This window comes from Ovis aries, chromosome 2 (genome assembly GCF_016772045.2).
Source record: "Ovis aries strain OAR_USU_Benz2616 breed Rambouillet chromosome 2, ARS-UI_Ramb_v3.0, whole genome shotgun sequence".
Lineage (NCBI taxonomy): Eukaryota > Metazoa > Chordata > Mammalia > Artiodactyla > Bovidae > Ovis > Ovis aries.
The window spans coordinates 149,418,800-149,440,114 of NC_056055.1; the positions used below are offsets into that span (position 1 = coordinate 149,418,800).

General features: G+C 40.6%; 1 protein-coding gene and 1 pseudogene across 19 annotated transcripts in view; one reads left to right on the top strand and one right to left on the bottom strand.

The window, feature by feature from the left end:
* Nucleotides 1-21,315, top strand: part of RBMS1 (RNA binding motif single stranded interacting protein 1) — a 219,739-nt gene that overhangs the window by 161,604 nt on the left and 36,820 nt on the right. For all 19 annotated transcript variants that reach the window (XM_012135930.5, XM_004004667.6, XM_027964907.3 and 16 more), the window contains exon 3: nt 16,899-16,957. In XM_012135930.5, coding sequence (XP_011991320.1) covers nt 16,899-16,957 — 59 coding nt within the window. The remainder of the gene's footprint in view (nt 1-16,898; nt 16,958-21,315) is intronic.
* Nucleotides 12,630-13,111, bottom strand: LOC121818821 (dynein light chain 1, cytoplasmic-like; annotated as a pseudogene).

Genomic DNA, 21,315 nt, shown 5'->3' on the forward strand with positions numbered 1-21,315 from the left:
ACCATCTTTTGTCACTATTTCATAAAATTACCCAAAGTATTTTATTTAGTTATTTATTTTAATACCACTACTTGTTTAATAGGAGTTCCCTGGTGGCTCAGCTGGTAAAGAACCTGCCTGCCAATGCAAGAGATGAAAGAGACACAAGTTTGATCCCTGGGTCAGGAAGATCTCCTGGAAAAGGGAATGGCAACCCACTCCAGAATTCTTGCCTGGAAAATTCCATGGACAGAGGAGCCTGGCGAGCTGCAGTCCATGGGGTCCCAAAGAATCACACTTGTTTAATGCCAGAAGTGTGAGAAGCCCATAAATTTAGATTAAATTTAACTCTTTGAAAAATTCCCTGCACTTGTTTTTCTGTTTACCACTTGGCGACCATCCCTCCCTGGGCTGGTTTTTGTGAAATCTGCATCTCTGACCCAGCCCTACTTGAACGCTGCTTGTGGTGGCAAGCTCTCTTAAGATAGTTTTTAGACAGGACTTCTTTATAGTTTTTTTTTTCTTTTCCAGGCGAGCATCTGCAAGGCTGTCATCCATTTCCTCCTTGTAGGATATGATTTCTAGACCTTTGCCTACCGTGCCCACTCTCCCCCAGAAGAACTCAGACTAAGTAAAAGGAGATGTTTAGGACAAACATGTTTCCTGGAGAAAGCACTCTGAAAGCAGGCTGTCATTATTCCTTTGTTCCTTTACTCCTTTCTCTTGAGTTATGACTGTTGATCACTGTCAGGCACTACGCTGGGGCCTGGCATACAGAGGGGAAGCGATCCAAAGGCACACATCTAGTGGGATGCAGATGTGGAGGTGATGCAGGGCTGCCCGGGGAGGTGGTGGGACACACTAGCTCAGGCAGTGGCAGAGGCAGCACTTAGCCTGGTCAGGGGAGGCCAGAGAAGGCTTGCTGCTGCTGGAGACAAGCTTTACACCAAGACTGCAGAAAGGTGCTGAATCTCCCAGGTGAAGTGACATCTTAAATATCAGGAAGTTAAGATGGAGCAGGGCTTATATAGGATCCACAGGTAATCTGGAGCTGTTTGAGATTTCTAAGGCTGTTGTTACAGGGACCGTAAACTGGCTAACTTAAAATCATTATTTCACAGCTCTGAGGGATAGAAATCCAAAATTAGGTGTCAACAGAACCATGTTCTCTTTGAAAGTTTTGGGGGAATCCTTCCCCACCTCTTCAGCCCATGCTGACTTGCTGGCAGTCCTGAGTGTTCTGGCTTCCAGCTGCATCCGCCCCCTCACCCCCGAGCTCTGTCTCGTCATCACATGGCATTCTCCCTGTGTCTCCATCTGAGTCCAGATTGCCCTCTTACAAGGACACCTGTCACATTGGATGCAGGCCTACCCTAATGACCTTATCTTAATTTGATTATATCTACAAAGACTATTTCCAAATCACGTGCACAGGTACTGGAGCTTAGCACTTGGATGTACTTTTTTCGGGAGGGGGGTGTAGATGGGGTTGGACGCAATTCAACCCATAGTGGTGGGTGTCGGGGAATGTTGAGCAAAGAGGCCCAAAAGCATAAATTTAAATTTCTTTCTATGGTCAGGATCATATATTTTCCTCAGTACAACCTAAATCTGTCTCATTCAGAGAACTTGAATTTGTTCCTAATCAAAAAATCCAGGTATTTTCATATGAGTAAGCCAAGGCTTTCCCTAAATTTATACATTTGACCTCCACCACCCCACCACCCCCCACCTTGGAACTTATATTAAGACTTACTTTTCCCTATTAAATATTACAGTGTTGGCTTTGGCCAAAAATTCATTCTAGCCTGTTGAAATAATTCTGACATCTTACTTTAACCACCACCCCCAGGTTTGGGATGTTTATATATTTAATAAATGCACTATCAGTGACCTGGTTTATAGCAATTTTAAATGTATACATGCTGGCCAAGAACAGAGCCTTGTGGCTCATCACTAGATGGTTCCTCTGTGCTGACCGTCACCCTGACCATCAGACTAGCTCAGTCACTTGTTTAGCTAGTTGCCCACTCACCCAAACCACACTTCCTCTTCCCAGATATACTCCTCTAATCCTTGAGCAAATAATGATTTTTATTTAGCTCAAATCAAAATATACATTGTAGCATTTCCTAGCAACCCTGACCTTCCTCACCCACCCCCTGAGTAGAAAGAGCAAACTTGAATATTCCTGAGTTGCTCCGAAGGACTTTACTGATGCCTGTTCTTTTCAGTCTTGCTAACCTTCTAGTTCACCAGTCCATTCTGGAATTTCACGTCAGTTCAGCATTAGCCTTACCTGCCTTTTGCTTCTAGAATCTAGTTTTCTGTTGTTTTAAAGAATCAGAATGATATTTTTCCTCTCCATTACCACCTCTCCTATTATGCAGGTTTTCTCAAAACAACCAAGATTGGAAAATTCTTGCTGATGGTGTCCTGTAAACAAGAAGCACTTTTAGCCCCAGCCTGGGAAATCCCATGGACAGAGGAGCCTGGAGCTGCAGTCCATGGGGTCCCAAGAGTTGGATACAATTTAGCAAGTAAACCACCACCACTTCATTCACAGCCCCCTTATTTCTGGAAAATGCAGTAAATTTAAGCTCTCTTGAAAGTGAGGCATATTACCTTCATTTGAAACATAGTAATTTTGTGAAACTGATCCTAAAGTAACTTACAGCATTTGGCTGGCTCTCTTTGGTTGGATTCTTTTCAGTTCAGTTCAGTTCAGTCACTCACTCAGTCGCTTCTGGCTCTTTGCTACCCCATGGACTGCAGCACGCCAGGCCTCCCTGTCCATCACCAACTCCCAGAGTTTACCCAAACTCATGTCCATTGAGTTGGTGATGGCATCCAACCATCTCATCCTCTGTCGTCCCCTTCTCCTCCTGCCCTCAATCCTTCCCAGCATCAGGGTCTTTCCAAATGAGTCAGCCCTTCACATCAGGTGGCCAAAGTATTGGAGTTTCAGCTTCAGCATGAGTCCTTCCAGTGAACACCCAGGACTGATCTCCCTTAGGATGGACTGGTTGGATCTCCTTGCAGTCCAAGGGACTCTTAAGAGTCTTCTCCAACACCACAGTTCAAAAGCATCAATTCTTTGGCACTCAGCTTTCTTTAAAGTCCAACTCTCACATCCATACATAACCACTGGAAAAATCATAGCCTTGACTAGACAGGCCTTTGTTGGCAAAGTAATGTCTCTGCTTTTTAATATGCTGTCTAGATTGGTCGTAACTTTCCTTCCAAGGAGTAAGTGTCTTTTAATTTCATGGCTGCAATCCCCAACTGCAGTGATTTTGGAGCCCAAAAAAATAAAGTCAGCCACTGTTTCCACTGTTTCCCCATCTATTTCCCATGAAGTGATGGGACCAGATGCCATGATCTTAGTTTTCTGACTATTGAGCTTTAAGCCAACCTTTTCACTCTCCTCTTTCACTTTCATCAAGAGGCTCTTTAGTTCTTCTTCACTTTCTGCCATAAGGGTGGTGTCATCCCTTCTTTTGCATATCATCCTCTCTGATGTTCTTAAGTTTTAGAGCCATACTATTCTGTCTTTGGAATGATTGTTTATATTTATCTGCAGTGTCCAAGGACAGTCTTTTTCAGAAACAAACCAGTGGGAAACCCACGTGTGAGCCCTGTTTATCCATCAGATATGCTCTTAAGAGACGTGACCACTGTCACGAGTGACCCTTGAACGAAATATCTAAGTTTAGAAACATCAACTGTGCTGGCAGGCTATTCCCTTGCCTATCCAACTCAAGTGTATCTTTTTTTTTTTTTTTAACTAATCATAGCATTTATAGTATATCCCCAGATTTCTTAGAACTGAAGTGAGTAAAACAGATACCATTTTCCTTCTCAGTTTGTTCTTCAAACGGGCTTTTCAAGGTTGTGAGGCAGTCAGGATTTATTACTTTAAAAAAAGATGGCCTCACGGCATTTTGAAATCAATACGCTGGTGCCGTGTGCTGGATCAAAGCCAACATTAGGGTTCAGTCTAGGAAATGTCCAATTTGACCCTGTCCTTTTTTAGTTTGTGTCAGAAGCAAGAGAAATTTCTAGGTAATTTGCACACTCTGTTTTAATAGTTTCAGATAACTCTCTGTTTTACTTTAGAGAGCATGTTTGCTTTTGCTCTCTGTCACACTCTTCTTGTTTTGAATGAAACAGTCATTTATGGTTTGAGTGTTGACGTTTAATGCATTGTTTTACAGACTTCTGGTACTCTGTGTGTGTTGTGTGTAAAAGCTTTCTAGTTTTGATTTTCCAAAACAATCTAGGAACCAAAACTCTTCTCAGTTTTTTGTGTTCCCCTGCCACCAACCCTTTGTAGATTTCCTTTTAGTAGCAATTTTTAATTCCATATTAAGCTCCTAAATTACCTTGCTTCCCTCATTTGTTTTTATAAGCTAAATTGGGATAAGATACAAGGCCATGTTCAAGGCAGAATGGAGTATTTCCCTGCTCTGGCTGCCAGTCTCCCTCAATTCCCCATACCAAACCCTTTAAGGGAAAATATGTATATTGCGTGTCTATGTTTTATTCATTCAAGCAATATATATTGAGAGGGTTTCATTATGCAAAGATCTGAACTGAAAAGTAACCATAAAAAATGGTTGAGTCTACATTTCTCAACATTCTCTGTCTTAAGGACCACATCATTGTGAAGGTGAGGAGGGAAGTTTAGTGATCTCCAGTGATAAGAATTAAAGTGCCCTTAATCCAAATAATTCCAGGAGGGGTGGAAGAAAAGGTTAACATTTATTTGTTACCAAGCATCTGTCATGGGCCAGCGCTGTGCTGACCCCCTAGTAACAGTGCCGTGAAGGAGATGTTACCACATCCTCGTTGGCAGAAATGGGGATGCTGAGGCCAGACATGCACACCCAAGTCACAGAGCTGGCTATTGGCCGCAGGTGCACTTGGAGACAGGTCTCTCTCTCGGCAGCTCCATCTGCTTCCCAATGTAACATTGTCTTCCTTCTCATCTGGTGAAGTACTGTATCAACATAAAGGTGAGAGTGTCAGAGCAAAGAAAATACATCACAGATTTTGGTGGAAGAGGAAGAAAATTTCTTAAATGCTCTATCATTGTCAGATTATAAATTCGACTCAGAAATAAAACATGATTTTATGTAATTAAATTGCCTTTGTTTTAAATGTTAGGCATTAATCAGTGTGTTGAGACTTTTTGAGACTCATTTTTATGATAGACTATCTACATTTTACTTGCAAAATTCTGGGTTCCATTTTCAGCAAGTACTATTTTCCTCTGACATATTAGTACTTGGGCACACTAATGTGGGCTGACCATCTGTGACTGCATGCATAAGTGCTTCAGTACAGTGACTTCTGGCTAAAATATTGTCATAAGATAGGGTCAGTGACCCTTTGCGTGCTATGTGCTCTTAAAAAAACATAAAATAGTGTAAAGCTACTTTGCCTTGACTGCAGATCGTAATAGACTGGATACTAAGCTCTAATAGCAAATCTGTGTAATAAATCAAATGCTTTATGGTGTGCTTGTTATTTAGAAGAGAGGTATAAGTTTTTCACAGAATATGGCAAAAAGTACATCTTAGCCGTTTCTAATGAGGTGGTTTTTAATATTCATTCTATATGAATTATTTAGTTTGAGCCATACATGCAATAAACAGCATCAGTTGTTGCTTTTGTGTAGCATTTATAATAGTTTAGCTGTGCCAGCATCAGTGTTGAGAAGGCAGAGTAACAGGAGTGGTTCTACATTTAGTCCTAAGTTATATTCATCCCAAATCTGGGTATAAATTACCAATTTTCTTAGTATTCTGAAAGGATATGTTCATCTTAAAATTTCAGTGTTATGAAAAACTAGATATGTCGATATATTTTCTCTTGAAAAATGTGCTGCTTTGTCCCCAAACTTCTGTAGTTTATTCCCCATCAGCTCATATGTGGTAAAGCAGCCCGTCTAGCTGAGGGCTGGACCACTCGAGGATGGTGTTTACTTCTGCTACATTAATCTACAGGCTCCAGGTCCGGAACTGGAGGCGGAATTTACTGTCCTTTCCAGAATAGTTCAGAAAAGAAGACCATGGTGATTCCTTTTCTCCCTCTCCTCTTTGTTCACAGAGGCAAACCGTTGGCTTTCTATGACACAGATACCACAGGCTATTTTTCTCAGATATTAAGTCAAAGCATTTAAGGCTAGTTAAAGCAAGTCCTCTGTCTTAAAGCTTTCCTGTCCTTTAGAACCTTCCCATTCATCTCCTAGCTCTCCTGAGCCCTCCATGATAACTTCTTGAACTTGAATGTTATTGCCTGAGTACAAAGAGCGCCCCCCCCAAAAAAAGAGTAATACTGAAACAAAAATGTAACATTTCTCTCTGCTAATTCTAGCTGTAAGGTTTTTATTAATCTTAACCCAAATCCTGCTTTCATCATATCATTCCACAGTTGCAAAACCTCCAGCCACATTCTGTTCCCTGACTCCTTTTCCTAGAACCCAAGGCCCTGTCGGGCCTTTTCAGACTTGGCTTGCCTTACTCCTCACACAGCTTGCATTAGACAGAGTCCTCTGTTTATTATCTTCCATGGCCTACCTGAATTTCTTTTCCCCAAAGTCTTTTTTTGCTGAACTTGACCTTCATCCTGTTTATGCTCCTTTATTTAGCTTTCATCATACAAGATCACAACATTCTTAGCTACTTTTTTAATATTAAAAAATCCCTATATTCCCTCTCCCCAAAACTGTTCCCCTTGATGGCAGGAATGGCATCTTACATATTTTTCATAGGCCTTGGATGGTGAAGGGCCTACTGGAGACATGCTGTAAATATGTGTGGCTTGATTTCTTAGTCCGACCTCCTTCTGGACTGTACTTGTCTTTCACGTGTTCCTTTCAGCTTCAGGACCAGGTTTGCCTTTGACCTTTAGGACTGCAGCAACTTTGCCTGCCAAATATTGTCCACCTTCAAGTCCCGGCTGCCATTCCAGCCACATCAGATGCGCCTTCCTCTTCTGTCCCATCACAGAATCATGTACTCACGAAGCACACCCAGCTGTACAGCACAAGTGAAAGGCACGGTGACCGAACATTAAGGAATCAAGCCAAAGTGACGGGAATTACAAACGGAATATCTTTCTATACCTTTCGTCGTTGTGTCTTAGATGTCTTATACAGACAGCGAAAATCTTCAAGGCCTAAAAGCTGAAAGTTTTAAAATACCTGTCTGATACTGATTGCCTAATTTTAAAATTTCACATATACCTTATCTTCAAATGCTTACCACTTATACTAAGTAAAGAAAAGAGAACAAGTTGAGCTATTCAAAATAGTGAGGATTCAAGATAACATGGATAAACAGCTCCTTCTGCTTTTTTCTATTTTAGGTCTCATTGTCCAGCAAACTTTGCTGTTAGCAGAATGCATATAATTTATACTTTCTTTTCCTTCTCCTATTCAGCCATTTTTAGAAGAGCTAAAGCAAATTGTAGGAAATCCCCTTTCCTGGGAAGTCTTTGAAAAGATAAAGAAGCATTAAAAAAAAAAAAAAAAAGCAAATTAGGGAACTGTATATATAGTATCACCTGTGTGTGCGTATATGTGTGTGAATTTTTTTCCCTTTTTTCCCACAAGTCCATAGTCATAAGGAAGTTTTGACTCTCATTCATAAATCCATTCCCACCAAACAGATACATGTGGTTACTCTGTTGAAGCTTTAAAGCCAGTCATACCTCCTCCTGACTGATACATTTGTTGTCTTGGGCCTCTTATTTCAAATAGAACAATGTTGCCTACCCAGAAGGTCAGGTAACAACTTTCTGAATGTTATCAGTATCTGTCTCAGAGACTTAGCAGTTATAGAGGCCACCCTCATCCCTCTGCCACCTGCCTGGAGCTATGCAGACTCAACACTGGGAACTGCTTTGAACCTCTGGAATATTCGGCAGTTGACAAGTAAAGTATCTGCAGTTATCCACATGGTTGACCAAAGCAATCTTCTGCCTCTCTTCTTTGTTACTTACCAGCTTCCCTGGTAGCTCAGCTGGTAAAGAATCCCTCCCCCCCCCCCCCCCCCCCCCCAATGCAGGAGACCTGGGTTCGATCCCTGTGTCAGGAAGATCCCCTGGAGGAAGGCATGGTAACCCCCTTCAGTATTCTTGCCTGGAGAATCCCCATGGACAGAGGAGCCTGGCTGGCTACAGTCCATGGGGTCGCAAAGAGTTGGGTATGACTGAGCGAGTAAGGACAGCACAGCTGTGTAACCTTCAGTTCGGTTCAGTCTGTCAGTTGTGTCCAACTTTTTGCGACCCCATGAATCATAGCACACTAGGCCTCCCTGTCCATCACCAACTCCCAGGGTTCACCCAACTCACGTGCACTGAGTCGGTGATGCCATCCCGCCATCTCATCCCCTGTCGTCCCCTTCTCCTCCTGCCCTCAATCCTTCCCAGCATCAGGTCTTTTCCAATGAATCAACTCTTCCCATGAGGTGGCCAAAGTATTGGAGTTTCAGCTTCAACATCAGTCCTTCCAATGAACACCCAGGACTGATCTCCTTTAGAATGGACTGGTTGGATCTCCTTGCAGTCCAAGGGACTCTCAAGAGTCCTCTCCAACACCACTGTTCAGAAGCATCAGTTCTTTGGCGCTCAGCTTTCTTCACAGTCCAACTCTCACATCCATACATGACCACTGGAAAAACCATAGCCTTGACTAAACAGACCTTTGTTGGCAAAGTAATATCTCTGCTTTTGAATATGCTGTCTAGGTTGGTCATAACTTTGGTTCCAAGGAGTAAGTGTCTTTTAATTTCATCGCTGCTATCACCATCTGCAGTGATTTTGGAGCCCAGAAAAATAAAGTCTGATACTGTTTCCACTGTTTCCCCTATCTATTTGCCATAAAGTGATAGGACCAGATGCCATGATCTTTAAGCCAACTTTTTCACTCTCCTTCTTCACTTTCATCAAGAGGCTTTTAGCTCCTCTTCACTTTCTGCCATAAGGGTAGTGTCATCTGCATATCTGAGGTTATTGATATTTCTCCCAGCAATCTTAATTCCAGCCTTTGCTTCTTCCAGCCCAGCATTTATCATGATGTACTCTGCATATAAGTTAAATAAGCAGGGTGACAATATACAGTCTTGACGTACTCCTTTTCCTATTTGGAGCCAGTCTGTTCCATGTCCAGTTCTAAGTGTTGCTTTCTGACCTGCATACAGATTTCTCAAGAGGCAGATCAGGTGGTCTGGTATTCCCATCTCTTTTAGAATTTTCCACAGTTTATTGTGATCCACACAGTCAAAGGCTTTGGCATAGTCAGTAAAGCAGAAATAGATGTGTTTCTCGAACTCTTGCTTTTTCAATGATCCAGCAGATGTTGGCAATTTGATCTCTGGTTCCTCTGCCTTTTCTAAAACCAGCTTGAACCTCTGAAAGTTCACAGTTCACATATTGCTGAAGCCTGGCTTGGAGAATTTGAGCATCACTTTAATAGCGTGTGAGATGAGTGCAATTGTGTGGTGGTTTGAGCATTCTTTGGCATTACCTTTCTTTGGGATTGGAATGAAAACTGACCTTTTCCAGTGTTAACTTCCTTCAGTGGGTCCCATACTCTCTCTACTCCTCAGTTTCACATCTACAAAGTGTAATAAAACTTCACCTACTCAAAAGATTGCTGGGAAGATTACAAATATTTGACCTAAATCACTGAAAACAGTATCTGGCATAAGATAAGAGCGTATCAGTGTAAGCTGTTACTTCTGTTATTCCCCTGAATTGACTCACTAGGTCATAGGCTTTCCAGTGTGGATGCTAATTCGATAGCACATGGTCAGAAGTTTTGGTTTTTCCTCATTTCAGCCCCCTCTCGCTCCCTCTTGCTGGTTATTGTCATTTGCATGGGCACAGTCTCTCTCACAGGGTGGGAAGTTTCTTTGTCCTTCAGAGGCAGTTCACTTATTAAGGCAAACAAACATCATCCTATATGCATGAGGAATATCCCACCTTTTTTCACACTTAATCAGTTTTTGTTTACATTATGTGGACCCTTTTTTGTAGTTTTTTTTTTTCACATATTGCCTTTTTTGTTTGTTTGTTTGATAATGTTTATAAAGTAAATTAACACAAGCACTGCTAATGACCCCATAGGGCCTTAAATGAATCTCTAACTGGGATGACCAATATTAAAATAACTCATCAACCCTTACCGCCATCTGTTGGTAGTAGGTGGAATAAACTCCATTCTCCAGAGGCTTGGCTTGTAACCAGCAATGTTCAAAAGCTCCAAATTCTCTAGAAGGGGAGAGACACAGTGTACGTGTGTGTGTGTGTGTGTGCAGGCGTGTACACTCACCTGCAATGTGCACATGCATGTACATGCACACTGGACAAGTCTATAAAGATACGCAACAGTCCGTTTAGCATTTGTTTCTGGGACAATAGGTGACTTTAGTATTTTAATCTACATTTCTGTGTCTTCAAATCACAACAAATATGCATTTCTTTTGTATACCATAGTCATAATTATGGTAAATTATGAAAACGGTAAAATTTACAAGCGACTAAGTGATGGGGGACAGAGGAGAAAAATCCAGCTGTATTTTAGTAAGTGTGATCTAAATATACTTAGATTTTATATTACAGCCAATGAAAGAAGAAATGGAAATGGGCAGATATGGCGAAAGCTGTGGTGCAAAGGGAAGAAATTTAGGTAGATTCTAAGCAAAAGGTTTTTTCAGCCAATAGGTTTAAATTTGAGTTTTTACTTGTTTATCCTCTCCCTTTGAAATTTTCAGTACTCCATAGTCATGTCCCTTAATTGCTCTCTATCCTTTTACTGTCAGAGTTTCCTCTGGGGTGGATCGTCTACCCTTAGCACAGACTATTATATTCTGGGTAGCTACAACTGTGAGTCTGAGTCTTTTTACTTTGAAGCTGATAAAACCCAAAGAATCTTTGTTTTCATATTTTCCCCCATAAAATTCTGCAGCTTGCTCTCTTGGGCATGCGTCTCCTTGGTATTCTTAAAGTGTAAATTCTACCCAGTTAGGAGGCCTGTTTTCTCCAATAAATCATATGTCCCTGTTACTAGAATTTTTGTTCTGTTTTGTTTTACAAATTAAGTTGTAAATAGGAGCAGGGGAGGTGAAAATCTGGTTGCTTTATGAATTTCCCCCCCAGATATCTGTTACTCTTACAGGCACTGCTGATCAACGATAGAATTAGGCTAAATGTTAATCATGTGTAATTACTTCTCCCCCAGCCACTCCATCATTTGCCTCACATTATTAAATCATAACTACAGATAAGACCAGCAGAGAGGGATAGTGACCACTCTGAACCCTGCTGCCCGCTTTCCTGCTCATTGAAGTGCCATTTGCCACGTGGCTTTTCCCCATATTCTAGATCTTTCTCATGTCATCAGAGGAGTTTGTTCTGTGCTCCATCCCCACAATATGACTGCATCAGCCCCTGAGAAACTAACTTCCCCTGGGCCTGAGCAGTTTAAAAGTATTGTTTCCAGGCCAGGGATCTGTATTTTTGTGAGAGCCCCTTGTGCTCTGAGCAGTATAATTGAGTGAACAGCTCAGAGAAAAGATGTTGTAGGAAAGGAAAACCCTTCAGACCCCTGCCCCCACCACCACCTGTGGTAACTCCGTAGAAGCAGCCTCCTGAACACTGGATTGGAGAGAGGCTGGTATGCAGTAGTACCACGGACTGAGTGAAAACTGTCTTGACTTTCTGGGAAGTCATGGGCTTTCAGTGTTAACCCACAAATCACGATGAAAACCACAATAGAAAGTAAAACTGATCAATGTTAGACATATCTTTTCTATACACACCCCCATCCCTCCTTTAACTGTGAACCACCTGTTTATTTCTTGTGTCTAAAACAAACAAAAAACTTGCTTTGGCTTGAAAAATAAATCTATTCTGATGCCTTAATAGAAGAGATCTTCTATTTTTTCCCCTTCACCTTTCATACTCTGAGTTTATAAAGGAAATTGTTTCTCAAAATCATTTCTTTTTTTTTTTTAATTCCTGCAGACTTTATTAGATCACATGGAGGACTGCTGCTCAAAAGCTTTTTCCCTTTGAGACCACCTTTAATCTTTAAATACTTTGACCAAGGCAGGGGAGGGGAAATATCTAGAGCCCAACAAATTTCTCATTAGCCCAGCTCTCTCACCAGTTTATTTCCATTTTACAGCCATAGAAAGCTTAAAGGAGTTCTGCTACACATTTATCATCTCTTGAGGCCTAAAGCCCAGAACACTCTATAGCAGTTATCCCAAAGGAGCACTTAAGTAATGTATTTGTCAGGTTAGGAGTAAGAGTTAATCCAGTAGTTTCTCTGCCATGCATTTCTCAACATGCACTTCTGAGAGGTATTCTTCCGTGCACAACAGGAACAGAATGGGCAAGAATGAAACTCAAGAGTGTTGAATAGGCTAGTCTGTTACATCCCACAGAAACTTCAAGGAATCACCCCCACCAACCTACCCAAGATCAAGTAATAAGCCATCTTCAATAGATTATTTGAACAAATGGTAATTAGTGCACACTTCTTTAACAGATTTATTTCTTTAAAGGAATGGATTTTGAAGAGAAAAAACATGGGGCAGAGAGATGTGGAATAGAAAATAAACACAAATGTAAGCTGTTTTGCTAATTGCTTTATAACCACAAACTAGTACAGAGAATGCCCTGTACAAAACACAATAAAGGTTCAAAGGTGGAGGTGTTCCCTTAGGCAAGGCTGAAGGCTTCAGTCCTTGGTATTTGGAATTTAGGCTGCAGTCCTTCTTTTTGGATGGATCACTGGGTGTGTGGCACAGTCCCATGCTTTTAACCAGATTAGAATAGGATGGCCACTTGGCCCAAGTAGAAGTAGATGAAGTGTTTGGTTTCCCGTGTCACATAACTACCAAAGTTCCTCCCCACGATGCAGTGCCAGGTGGGGTTGTGCTTCTTGTTGAACTCCTTGATATGGGCTGCAGTGTCCTTCTCTATATGATATTTCTCCAATGCCTGAGTAGCACACTCCACCGAGTCCTGTTGTGTCTTTGACACATCGGCGTTCTTGATCTCAGCCTTTCAGTCACACATGGTTACCAAGGAGCAGGGGCTGGCCGACTGCAACAGTCTCCTGGGCGAGGGGCTGGCGAGGCTCACACCTGCGTAGAGAGGCGGTCGCAACTGAAGCCTTGGCGCATTTCTCGTTTCATAGAGAAACTGCTGTAAGAACTTTAACAATTTTTCAGTTTTGATGTGTTAGGCAAGATCTTAGACCCAGAATTTCTGTGAGCTTTTGTTTTCCCATTTGCAAAAGTGAGGATAATAGCAGCTACCTCTTAAGATTGTTGTGAAATTAAATAAGATCATACACAGAAAATGCCTAGAACTTTAGTAGAAACTAAGTAAATGTAATTCCCTTTCTGGTTTCTTATAAAATCACCCACTGAATGGTTGAGGAGATTAGGGACGGTTTCATGGAAAATCTAGTGTTACAACAGGTTCTTTAAATTCAAAGATTGATAGGAGGGGGCAATGGAGAGATGAGGGAACCATGTTGAACTCCCACCTCTCTTCCCCCCACCCCACCCCATTTTTTTTATTTGCTATGCTCTGCATCATGTGGGATCTTAGTTCCCCACCAGGGATTGAACCCATGCCCCCTGCATTGGGAACACAAAGAGTCTTAACCACTGGACCACCAGGGAAGTCTCAGAGAGAACCCTGTTCAAAGTAATGTTTAAGGCAAATTAATATTAGACACATGTTAAAAGAGTTAATGACTAGCTGGATTCAGGAATGGCCAAGTTGATGATGTCTCAGGGACGTCACCAGCTTCCCTGGTGGCTCAGACAGTAAAGTGTCTGCCTGCAATGCGAGAGGCCTGGTTCGATCCCTGGGTCTGGAAGATCCCCTGGAGGAGGAAATGGCAACCCACTCCAGTACTCTTGCCTGGAAAATTGCATGGACAGAGAAGCCTTGTAAGCTACAGTCCATGGGGTCACAAAGAGTCGGACACAACTGAGCGACTTCACTTCACTTAAGGGACCACAAACTTCATGGAAGATTGGGAATCTGATGGTGCTATAGAATGAAAAGATACACGAAGAGGAGAAAAGGAAAGATTTGTCTAGGGTTCTTGGGAGATACGACTTAGAAAATAGGGACACGAGGTAACATTTAACTAGATATTTAAGTATTTTATATTTCAGTAAGATACTAAGATGTTTAAGTAAAGAGAGGAAGGCAAAAACTAAAACTTTGGTCAGATTAAAATAAAAACCCAGGAAGGAGAAATTGGCTTCATCAGAGAAGATTCATTTAACAAATCCATGGCATTGGATATATTTCCTAGGGAAGAGAAGGGTAGAGGACTAATTATTAAATGTGATGAAAGAACTTGGTTAAGGAGAGAGAGGAGGGAGCTGAATGAGGAAGAAAAAAAAAAACAAAAACAAAAACACAAAACCTGAAAGAGAGCGCAGAAAGGTGAGATGGGATCCCCAGAATGAGGGTCCTAGAAGCCAAGGTGTGAACGTAAGGAGAAATGTCAGATGTAGCAAAGATCAAAGAGAACCCAAACCAGATGAAAGTATGGCACAGATGGAGTCTCTGGGTTCAGTGCTACCAGGAGCCTCTTCTCTTTCCCTGCTTCCCGCTCCTTCCTCTCTCCACGTCTTCTTCCTCATTATTAACGTGGAGAGCAGAACCAGAAAGATAGAAGGCCAGCCCCTGACCTTCTGTAAATTTCCTATTTGGTTTACAAAAGACCCTGAACTCTGTGACCTCAAGCAAAGTCCCTTAATCTCTGTAACTCCCAATACCTTTATCCTACATTGAAGTCACACCAATTTTCTTCCCTGCTTTTGGAAAGGGCTGAGGTAGGGATGTACTCTAAAAGCCTTTTCAGCTAAAACTTGTACAAAGGAGAAAGTTCTGATAAATATCAAGCATGTCAATAACTTAGGTAGATAAATGGTTGCTAAAAGGTGGTCCTTAAATCACTTACTTTTTTCTGGTTTGCAGATTTTTTTAAAAAAACGTTGTAAGCTTAGTGACCTTCTGTTAAGGTTGTTGCAAATACTCAAAATCTTTACAGGGAATTGAAGGTGTTTATGCAGCCTTATGCCTGTTGGATGTAATTGTCATTTAAACCTTAAGTTATCTTTACTTTTATGCTCAGTTAGTAATCATCTGATTACATGATTACACAGAGTGAAATTAACTGAGGGAGAGTGGTGGCCCAAACTATTTGTTTCTTCTAGATAAGTATCTTTCAGCTTGTTCAAATGCATAAAATAGAAACCTGCAACATTGAAAATGTTTTAAAGTACTGCACAGATGCTTCCATTTCCTGAAACTTTTAAGTCTTTTTAGTCCTCAGCAGCAATCACAAGAAAATAATGTTAGAGAAAATATGAAAATTTCTAAAGTGAATATATAGAAAATTAACATTTGGGAATTTGCCGTGTATAAATGTGGAAATAGTCTCAGATACCTGAAGTATGTTAGATGCATTTCCCATAGACCCAGTAATTTTTAAGAATTATCTTTCAAAGGTCTTCTCTATTTTTTGAAGATAAACATAGATAGCAGTGCTTTGCATTGTAGTCTGGTCACTGTGAAAGGATATAGGGTAGTACATATATTTAAACTCTCTTGCCCCTTTGTTTTCTTTCTTTTTAAAAAAAAAAAAATTATTTATTTTTCTATGCCAGGTCTTAGTTGAGACATTCAGGACCTAGTTCCCTGGCCAGGGTTTGAACCAGGGCCTCCTGCTTTGGGAGCTCAGAGTCTTAGCATCAGGGAAGTCCCCCCTTTGTTTTCCATAGCAGTGCACTCAGTTTTAACATTCTGAGTTGTTTTCCTTCTTTCCCCAACTTCTGTTGTACATGAAGGAGTTTGAACACATTTTTCATACAAACTCTCATAAATTAGTGGTTGATTCCTGGTTCATTGATTTTTGTTTTTTATTGCCTATTTCTTGCACACACATGCCCACACATACATAAGTGAGTACACTGTGTAACTATTATTATGGCATTAAAAGAGGTCTTAAAAATATATTTATAAACAATCATCAAAATCTTAGATAAAAAGACCTGTTTTAAATATTACATTTAAAATACTTAAATATCCCATCAAGCATGTTAACGATACATATTCCAACACACCCTTCTGTGATGATCTAGAGCCACACAGAATCACCTGCAAAAGCAAAATGAATAGAGTGATTCAGGGAGCTTTCTTGCCTCAGTTAGTTCATAAAGGCTATATGCATCATAGTCCTTTCCCTTAACAATTCTGTAGCCTTGCCTTTGGCTTTGTATTTGACCACAGACATGGTGTTACTATGGGGCTTCCCTTGTAGCTCAGTCGGTAAAGAATCTGCCTGCAGTGTAGGAGACCCGAGTTTGATTCCTGGGTTGGGGAGATCCCCTGGAGAGGGAAATGGCAACCCACTCCAGTATCCTTGCCTGGAAAATCTCACGAATAGAGGAGCCTGGTGGGCTGCAGTCCATGGGGTCACAAAGAGTCAGGCATTACTGAGCGCGCGCACACACACACACACACACACACACAGTGTTACTAGAAGAAACTGCTTTTTGCAGAGAAACTATTTTTCCTAAAGCTCACATTCCACTTGTTTGGTCCCAAGATCACCAGGTAAGTGCCTGATTTCTCAAAGCTAAGTATCAAAATATAATCCAAAGAGCCAAATGAGAGGTCCAGCCATTCCTCCTTTTTAGTTTAGCTTGAGTTTCGAATTCTTATTTTCTGTCCCCTAGTAAAGAACATTTTATACGTTAAAGTTTGCAGAGGTTTGATAAGTGTGTATATGTGTTCTCTGGACTTAGATATTAATAAAGATTCCTCAATTATAACTTCTTTTTTTTTTTTCCTTCTATTTTTAGATATGGGAAGATTGTTTCCACAAAGGCAATTTTGGATAAGACAACAAACAAATGCAAAGGTATGTTTCCTTGTCTAATGATTTACTAAATCAGAGCTTTAGGGAAAAAAAGTGGAATCTTAAACCTGATCTTTGATTTCAAAACTACCTCCATTTATTAAAACCCAAGTCTTACATGTCAACCAGTTTGTGTCTTGCACAGCGTCAGCATATTGCTTGCGCTGGTCCCTGGTTGAGTTTTGGCTGGAAACCCAACAGCAGCTAGCCGCTTGCCAGAATCCCAGATTTGACGCCAGTAGAGTTAACATGCAAAATACTGGCTGGCATTTATCCCCTGCTTTTTAAGAGGGAGTAGAGTTAGAAAATAGCTTTTCTTTCCTGAGCCTGAGGAGATTAGAGCTGCTTACCGAAGACCATTGGACTGTACTAAAGAACTGAAAAGATTACATATTGTGCAAATTGGCTCTATTAATTAGAATAGAGTAGTTTTAAGCAGTACTTAATTACATGTTTCAATACTCCCAATTGTTCTCTGCTGAATGCCTGTTGACAATATTGGCAGCAGGGAGGGGAGAACCGTTTTCACTGACCAAATTGTAATAGGGAAGAGAGGTCATACGCCCCTTTGAAATATGCTGCTGCATTAATTTGATGCACTGACCTTCAGTTTTCCGTGTAATTAGGATGAGCTCATCCAGCTCCATGAGCTGGAAGAGGAGGCGTCTACAGTAGGCAGCACTGATGCTCTGTGGCTCTGACTTTTAATGATCCAGCATCTTAACAATAGGCATGTGATTTCTAGGAAAAGGGAAGAATGGAGTCAGCTGACTTTGAGTCTAACAACTGACCCCATGAATTGAAATAAGGTTGACAGGAATAGGCAGAGAAGGCAAATCTCCTCATTAATTAGACCCCAGTTTTCCAAGTAGGGGTGACGGTTGTGACTTAGCACAATCTGAACAAGGCAGAGAATGTCAGTGAAGCCTGTGGTATGGTAGGGCCTCGCCTTAGAAGCCAGCCGTTTCCTTTAATCTAGACTTGAAGTGATTCATTGTACTCCTATCTCGTCTTCAAAGCTCCTGAATTTAAAGGAGCTATTGTGGCAAATATCTGAGCCCATGTTTAATCAGCATGGCACATTCAGGCAGTTTTGCCGTAGGACACTGAATAGAGCATTGCTTTATGTAGAGTGATACTCAATTAATATTTTAAGTGAATTAAACTGGAGCGAGTCTAATTGTAGACTGAAATGTTTACCCAGTTACCAGGTTAGTCTTGTTTAACATATTTTAAAATGATTTGGATGAGCAGGGACATAGGAAAAAACTTTTTGGTTTTATCACTAAGAGATGGACTCATGCAGGTATAAACCAGGAAGCTGATCTCAGCATTTGTTTCAGACCAAGAGAGAGATCACAGTAGACAATAGTTTTACAACCTTACCTACATTTCTTCCTCCTGACCCCACCCAATTCCCTCTCCCTCAAAAAAGAAGTCTTCACATAGGTCAGTGTGTTAAAAAGCAGAGCTGCCCTAGTTAAGTGAGAGAGAGTACCCAGCAGCCTCCCTGAGTGAATTCTCTATTACAACTCTGCACTGGACACTGCTGTTTTACACTCTTATCCAACAAGACCCTATTGCCAAGAAACCAAAATTCCCAAATGCTTAGCGTGATCTAGAAATGCTATTAGTTAAAAAAAAATACTAAACCTAACATCTTATAATAATGTAAACGCATGATATTTGACAAGAGTCCAAAGATTAGTGGGGAGATTTGTGGGGCTTCTAAATAAGTATAAATCAGAACTAGTTTTCAATACATGTCTCCTGGAGAATTTCTCCTAAATTGAGTCGTAGGAGAGATTGGCTTGTATGTGGGGGCAGTGATAGAAACCTTATAAGGTTTTTGTGTGTCACAGGCCTCTCAGAAAGGAAAAATGATAGATATGTGGAGTGTGGATGAGTGAGTGAGGAGAGAGAGTAAGCAGGAATGGATTTGTAAAATTCTGGAAGGGGCAATGAAAGAGCTCCTGAAAAAAAGTAATTTGGGGACAAGTGGGAAAAAAAAAAAAAAACAGCATAGCTCACTATAAAAACTGGTAACATGTTAGTAGCCATGTTATAGATAACTTGGGAAGGTGGGGGTGGGGTGGACGGATAGATGAATATAGGTGATGCTTCAGAAATTATCAGTATAAATGAAAACTGCTTATATTGTATACTAATTTTTAGAGATTGAACCAGTCAAAGGATTTCATACCTGAAAATTAGAGACCTTAGAGATCATAGTACATTTTTTGGTCACAAAACATATTTGGGGGCCTTTCTCCAGAAGACACAATTAAGCGGAAGGAAACATGGCTCTGAATAACATGTTGCTGTAGTTATTAAATTTGAAAATCCATTATTCAGTTGCTCCCGTGCATTTCAGCTTTTGCCAGTTCTTAGCCGACAAAAGGTGTTTAAATGCTTTTCAGCTCTAGTGTACGTGGCAGTTCAGGACCAAGAAAAACTTACAAAGGATTGATTGTGCTCAGTGTTTACAGAGTTGTATATAAGACCAGAAAACACAACGCACACAAAATGGGTGAGGAAAAATCAGACCAAAGGAAAAATAGGGGTAAGAGCAGGAAGCTTCCTATGACTACAGAAATGGCCCTATATTTCCTGGTTGCCAAACCAAAAATAACGTACCTACTCCCGTGATTCAGTAATCTCAGTGTGGAAGAAAACCCAAGGAGCAGAAATGCCATAACTATGCCTGGTCCCGAGACCTGGAAGGATCCTCCTGGGGTTCCAGTGAGAGGATGCTGTGTTATTTAGTGACTCCCACCTTCAAAAATATCTGTATACATGTTTAAATAATGAACCCCCAGAGAATCCGTGAGACCCGTTTGTATACTCTTATATTTACTTGAAAGTATTATAACAGGGAACGTGGAAGAGCGCACAGTTGCATGCATAAGCATGTTATATTTGTTTTAAGCAAATATTTATGAAACAGCTATGTAGTGGCACTGGGCAAGGCCAGAAAAGAATGTAAACAGTTAGCTAAGATGCAGCCATTATGGATTTTTCCTAATAAGGAAATAACAGATAAAATAATACTAACAGTACTTGAGTAGAAACTTCAGCTACATTAACATCAAACTTGGGATCTTCATCTTACTGTAATTTATTGACAACAGTAAAATTAAAGAAGGACTGTTAAACATCCATCAGAAGTTACATCATTTCTGTGTAGTTGGGTGTTCGTTTATGACCTGCTTAAGTTCTGCTTGGTAATAAAATATGTATGAGCGTGAGAGATAGGTGTGTGCCTGCATACATCTTCATAGTGGGTTGCATATTAGCGTTAATAACAGATTTCAAAAAAAAAAATAAAGTATATTTAACCTAATTTCTAACCTGGCTGCTGAGGAGCATTCTGTTTTTACCTGGGTCAGCCTCCTCTTTTGCTTTCCAACCTGGGTATTTCTCTACTCACTGTCAAAATCAAATTAAGCCTTATTCCATTGCAATTCCAAGTAATAGAAAGAAGCTGCTATTTGTTTTAGCTTTGACACTCCTCTCTCAAAAATAACCTATTTCTGTAATTCTTAGTCTAGTTCACTAATTTTTTACCAGGGCAATATTTTTGTTGCTAATACTGCACACTCTTTGAACTACTTCTGAAGTTTCTGTTTTGTCGTGTTGATGTGTATGTTTTGACCCTAGTTCCTTCCTGTCTGAATTACTGTAGCTTTATGATATCTATAAATAAATGATAGGCCTGGCCCCTCTTCTGTGTAACTTCCAGACAAGACTTTCCTTTTTCAAAATATTCTTACTCATTTAACATTAATTTTATAATCGGTTTGAGTCCCAAGTAGATCGCTGTTGATATTTTTGCCTGGAACCCTGATCATTTCACTGATGTGCTTTTAAATACAGTTGCACCTTTTCTTAATAATTTAAGCCTTATCACAGTGGCAAAGTGATGGCCTGATTTAATACAGTGATGCTTATGGGATTGGTAGGTTCATTGAACGGTTGCTCAGGTGCTCTGTAAACGCCTGCTCTTTATATTGTTTTCCTCTTTTATTGGTTGCTGTTAGTTTTCACTAGGTACCATCCATATGATTTTGTAGCAGCCCTATCCTCAACCTGACCCCTCTTTCCTCTAATTTCCTGCTTTTGATTTGTTATAGCCAGGGAAAATAGCTGACCAGCTTGTTTAAAAATGTTTGAAAAGCTATGGATAAATAAGCTTTGAACCAGGGCCTCTCTTAGGATGTTGTTTATTTGTTTGCTTTATTATGTTTTGTTTTTGGACTTTAGGCCAGGAACACCAAAACAGCTACTTAGGGTTTCTGGAGCCATATCCCCACTGCCCTTTATTTATTTTGAAGAGATTGTGAGCTGTATTTTAGATAAAT